Raw genomic sequence first — 6,000 nt, 5'->3', positions numbered from 1 at the left:
TTCCACTCCTAGGTATATATCCAAGAGAAATGAAGACATATGTCCACACAAAAACTTGTACACAAATGCGCATAGCAGCATTATTTATAATAGCTAAAAAGCAAACAGTCCAAATGTCTATCAACTGATGGAATGGACAAATTGCAGTATATCCATACAACTGAATATTATTCAGCAACACAAAGGAATGAACTGGTTCATGCCACAACATCGATGTATCTTAGAAACATGATTATGCTAAGTGAAAGAAACCAGTCATAAAAGACCAGCATGTGGTGTGTTCTGTGATTCCATTTATATGAAATGTCCAGAAGATACAATTATTAATACATAGAGACAGAAGGTAGTGGGTACATAGGGTTTGGGTGGGGATGGGATAATAGGGGTATGAGGTAAAGGATATGAGGTGATGAAAATGTTCTAAAATTGATTGTGGTGATGGTTGTGTTGTAGCCACGCTTTCTGGGAAACTCACTCAGAAGGACAACGCAGATAGTGAAGTGCAGTTTATTACACTGGCGGGCCCAAGGCAGAGTCTCCTCTTAGCCAAGGACCCCGACCAGCATTTGTGAGAATCTTTTATACCCCATGTGTACGTGTCTGAACCCACCACCCCAAATTCCTTGAGACTTACATAAACCAAGGAAGGGTAAATACAATCCCGATAACCCCATCATTCACGTGTTATGTGCTCAAACAGTTAAACAATTGGCCAATAATCAATAAGCCTGAGGTTATACTCCAGTAGGTACAGAAAAATTTATGGCCTGTCTAGAGGGGGTCTTATCCTTCTGTTGTTGTTTCCATAGGCACTAAACACAGAGTTCAGAGTCCATTGGAGAGGTGGCCAAGCATGTTCAGCATGAACAGGCCTAAGATGGAGTCCAGGCCCTATGAATTCCCTCTTCAGTTGCACAACTAAATGTCCTAAAAACCACTGAATCATACAGTTTAATAGGTGAATATTATTTGTGAATTACATCTCAAAACTGTTATCAGAAAAAATCATCAAAATGTTAAAATAGCTTATAACCTAAGCATTTGGGTTCAAGTCACTATTTTTATGATTCTTATGCTGTTTTTAAAATCTCTGACGATTATTTTTAGAGAGGCTGCAAAATCTGGTAGCGGCTTTGAATTAGACAGACGTGGATCAGCTGGTGGATTCAACACTTTGAAGCTTTGTCTTTGAGCAAATTTTATGTCTAAGTCCCAGTTTCTTAAATTGTTGAGGATAATATCAATCTCTTATGGTTATTGTTAAAGGCTCACAGTGTGTGCACTGTGTTAGTCACACTTAATATTAAAACAAATTATTGGCTTCTCATCAGTATAGCTGTCTAAAACAGGAATTAACAAATCTTGTCTATGAGTAGGGCACAGTGAAGAATAACTGCAATAAAGAGAAGCTATTTCAACAAATATGTACCGAGCACAGCGGCACTCAGTAGTGGGTGCTGGGTGGGGAGGTTGTTAAAAGGACACGAATCGCCTTCATCCCCAGGAGTTCACTGTCTGGTGAGTGGCACTGAGAGTAGCCTGTGTCCCTTTAAGGCATGCTGCTTTAATGAGAAAATTGAGCCTGATAAAGGAGAAGGACTTCCCTGGTGACAAAACAATCAGTGCAAGCAAATGCCTGACAAGCCTGTTTGTATGTCAACTTTTCAACTTATATCTCCCAAATTCCAGGCTTCTATATCAACTGCAAACTCAAAATCTTTCTTGGATGGTTAATAGGCTTCTTAATCTCTCTACCACCTGTCGTCCACGCACAGCAGCTCCATCCTCTCGGCTGCTCATGGCAAAAACCTTCAAGTTATTCTCAGCTACTTTCATTCCCACATCCACTTTGTCAGGGAATCCTCTTAGCCCTACTGTTAAAATATATGCCGAATCTGAGTCCATCTCAAACCTGTTACTGCTGTGGTCCTGCTCTGAGCCACCTGCTCTTGCCTGCTACTGCTTGGCCCATCTGCATTCTCTGCACGGCACTCAGAATGATCATTTTCAAATAAAAGTAAAATTGTGTACTTCTTTATTCAAAACTCCTATAGTTGGAATTTCACTCAGAATGAACGCTAGAGTTCTTACGAGGGCTAAGAAAGCCCTTGGTGATTTGTCCCTCACATGTCCCCTTTCCATTCTCCTTTACTCCCTTGACTTCATCTAGCCTGCTGATTTTGTTTGGCCAAGTTAGTGATTTATTGCTTCTTTTTTTTTTTTTTTTGGTCCTTTCCTTGTCCTATTGAAAAGGCAATAAATAGAACTAAGCAGGTGTTATAGTTTCTTGCAGGACTAGCACCCATTCTCACTCTTGTTTGCTTAAGCACTCACATACCTGCAGGTCCTGCTGCTGCTGCTGCTAAGTCGCTTCAGTCTTGTCCGACTCTGTGTGACCCCATAGACGGCAGCCCACCAGGCTTCCCCGTCCCTGGGATTCTCCAGGCAAGAACACTGGAGTGGGTTGCCATTTCCTTCTCCAATGCATGAAAGTGAAAAGTGAAAGTGAAGTCGCTCAGTCGTGTCTGACTCTATCGACCCCATGGACTGCAGCCTACCAGGCTCCTCAGTCCATGGGATTTTCTAGGTAAAAGTACTGGAGTGGGGTGCCTGCAGGCCCTAGGAGGCAAAAATGGAGCCACAGGATTCAAGGAGGTCAAATTTGCATTTGGACAATTTTGCTTTCATCTCAGAGAATGGATTTAAGAGGAACTTCGCTGGAAGCAATGACTGAGAAACAAGTTAGGAAGTTTTCACAACAGTCCGAATGGCAGGCTGTGCTAGGACTCTGGTTGTTACAAGACAGAAAACATTCCAGATTCCTGAAACACTTTAAGGTAGACTTGGCAGGACCCAGTGCCTGAGTGAATGTGGTGTTTCTGGCTTTGAGTCACTTAGTGGATGAAGGTACCACTTACTGAATATAGAATTTATGGAGGAAGATGGAATTTGAAAACAAGAAGTGGGGGATAATGTGAATTTCCTTTTGGACATTTTGATTTGGGCACATCCAGGGGGAGAGGTCTGGGAAGGAACTTTGAGCCACGACATTGTGAAAAATGCTCATTTCCCCCTAATTATAAATACTGTTCTTTTTTGCAAATTTCACTCTTAAACTCTTCTGTCATAACTTTAACGGGCACACACAGTCTGGGCACCCTCAGTTTACTGTCTCCTTTTCATGTCTCCTCTGGTAATTGTAAAAATTTATCTTAATAGCTATCTTGAGAACTGGGCTGCCCTAACCGATTGGAGCAAAAACCTGGGGGGAGATCTGGTTCCTAAAAGTACGGGAACACTTAACTTTTTACATAGGCATTCATATAACTGTGAATGCGCTCAAGAGCTCCTTTAGTACCAAGACAGCTCGTCTTCCTCCTCTTTTCAGGACCGGCCCGTATGGCCTCCACGTCCGGCACCCGCTCGAAGCGGGTCTTGTCTTACTGTAGACCGAGCGGGGAGAACCAGCTTGAGCCGCGGTCGCCATAGTAACGAGGCCCCGGCAAGTTTGAGTTCGCAGGGCGACGCGTCTCCAGGGCCCGGGGTGGCGGGGTCGGGGCGCGCGTCGTCCCGTAAGCCGTTGGCGGCGGCGCAGGGCCCTGGCCCACGGACCGGGGTGGCCCACGTCCCTTCCTCGGCCCGGGGAGCACCCCCCCAGCCCCCGAAAGGCGCGTGACGGGCCGCCGCTCGGCGCCCGCATTGTCTCAGCTCCATAGCAACTCGAGCCGCGCTAGGGCCACAGCGGCCAGGCCGCCCGGGGCCGCGCGCGCCGCTCCGCGTCGGCGGCCGTTCCCGGGGCCCGACGGCCCGCGCCCGTGGCGTCCTGACGGCTCGCGCGGGTGCCGGGGGCGCGGGGCGCGGGCGGCGGCATGCCCGAGAGGCGGCTTACCGTCGGTAGGTGGGGCGGCCGGGGTCGGGGCCGGGGCGCGCGGGGCGGCTCCACCGCGCACCGCCTCTGGGCTTCCTTTTGCCCCCCGGGCGACCCCTCTTCCTAACCTTGGTAGCACAGACCCTAGAGCCCTCTCACCGCATTTTGTAAGGAATTTAACCCGCCACCCCCGTTTTCCAGTGCCTCGTTGGCACCGTCTTATTTTATCTTGCTTAATTCTCCGTTTTGCAGCGGGAGTCATGGAGGCCTCCATCTATTAAGGTTGACTCTGGGGGTCGCAGTCGATTAGTGACCAAGCTGGATTCCAGAGGCCTTTTCTCCCCACTTCCACCTTGAATTCCAACTTCAAATTCAATCCATGTGCAGAGAGCGAACAGAGGGCCAAGAGTTTTACTGAGCTTGCCCACGTATAATGCAGGGCTGAGTACTGCCTCAAATTATTTAATTTACTTTAAAAGGAAATCAGATTTGAGTGAGATAATGTAATATTTTATTTTGTTTCAGAGCCACCAACTATTACAGAAGAAGGATTTGTAAGTAGAATTTGGAGGGCTACTTCTTTTTTGGCTTTTTAAAAATAGCAAATCATAGATCACTTTTTAGAAATGATGTTTCTTTTCCTTTCTTTTTGCCAAATGAGTTATAATATAAGCTTTGGTTTCATAACAATGGTGCTGGATTCAATAATTTATTTTTCAACAGGTACATTTTAAGACGGGACCAACTGAGTTTTCATGGTGGATGCTGTTCATTGTTAAAAGTTCTTTTATATAAATGGCCTCATTCAACTTTGCTAAGTTTGTTGATGACTCCACGAGAGTAGATTCATCTCCATGGTTTTATGGTGTTGGGGCTGAGCAGTTCCTGGTTACAGTAAACCTTAGTAGGTGGCATTGACTAACACAAGGTCTATTTACAGTTATAGTTCTTTTGAAAATGTACCAGTTAGTCTCAGCTCAGACTTCTGGAGAGTTGAGGGGTAATAACTACTTGGCCAAGTACGTTATATCTGTTGTCATTTAGGTGAGTGCTGTTTCTAGACTAGCGGGTTCTACTGTGATTCCCTCTGTGTATTTAAGGAACTTGTCCCAGGTAATGCATTAAGATAGGAGGCAGCAAAGCCTCATTCATACAGAGGCTTGATTCCAAGAGTTCTAAGGACTTCTCTACATACAGAGGCTTGATTCCAAGAGTTCTAACGACTTCTCTACATTATTTGCTTATGTCCTACAGCACTTTATTCTCTTGTTGGTCACTTCTCTTATTTGCTTTTGGCTTTTTACTCAGCAAACATGAGTGCCTCTATATTGAAGTGTGGTGCTAGATGCTAAGGATAAGTCTCAGAAAGTTCATAGTCTAGTAGGGGCTGAGAGTAGAGGCTCTCTGCTACCTTGCGTCTGCTAGCACTTTCCAGATCTTTGGTCCATCACTGAGGGAGGCACAAATAGTGTGCCAGAAACTCCAACAATTTTCCTGTTGCCGTGGCATCACTCTGGGTAGTAACAGATTTCTTTAAGCTGCTTCCTGAACTATTCTTCACGCAGGCAAGAGGTAAGCATTTTTTTGAAATAACCTTTTCCCATACAACTCCAGCACAAAGTCTCTCACAGGCATTACCCTCAACATTTGAATTGCCTGCTGACCTCTCCACGTCTTTCCCCAGCTTATGGCAGTTTAATGAGGCCATCTTGAAAATTCTGTTAGCCATTCCTCTTTCTCTTGATTTTTTTTTTTTTTAATTCCACTGTCTCCCAGTTCTCCCATCTCTCATGTCCTCCCTTCCTGGCTTCTCTTTTTTCTTACCCATCAAAGTATAGACCTTCTTCAGGATTCTCTGGGAGAACTCCTCTTCTCCTATGGCTTCCACCACCCTTATTTCACAGGACTCCTAAACCTACACACCTCTCGTCTACACTCCTCTTATGATGTCAGAACTCTATGTCTACTGGGTTACTGGGTGACTTCATCATCTAGATGTCCCTGCATCACTTCCGTAGTGTGAAGTGAACTAATCACCACCTATTCTGTCTTTTTTCCTCTTCTTATTTCAGGTAATGGTGCCACTGGCCATTCAAACACTCACGTCAGAACCTTTCTTCCCTTTTCTTCAC

At 45.3% G+C, this 6,000-nt stretch overlaps 1 protein-coding gene across 2 annotated transcripts in view; it reads left to right on the top strand.

Annotated features, from left to right (window-relative positions):
- The first annotated feature begins 3,534 nt into the window (after positions 1–3,534).
- RGS22 (regulator of G protein signaling 22) overlaps positions 3,535–6,000 on the top strand; it is a 145,452-nt gene continuing 142,986 nt past the window's right edge. The window contains exons 1-2 of one of the 2 annotated variants that reach the window (XM_070383040.1): positions 3,535–3,894; positions 4,394–4,422. In XM_070383040.1, the coding sequence (XP_070239141.1) occupies positions 3,870–3,894; positions 4,394–4,422 (54 nt within the window). In that variant the 5' untranslated portion in view covers positions 3,535–3,869. The remainder of the gene's footprint in view (positions 3,895–4,393; positions 4,423–6,000) is intronic. The other variant, XM_070383039.1, reaches the window with a different exon arrangement.

Source organism: Bos mutus, chromosome 14, assembly GCF_027580195.1.
Source record: "Bos mutus isolate GX-2022 chromosome 14, NWIPB_WYAK_1.1, whole genome shotgun sequence".
NCBI lineage: Eukaryota > Metazoa > Chordata > Mammalia > Artiodactyla > Bovidae > Bos > Bos mutus.
Note: the sequence above shows the minus strand (reverse complement) of the source record. Positions and strands in the feature narration are given on the sequence as shown.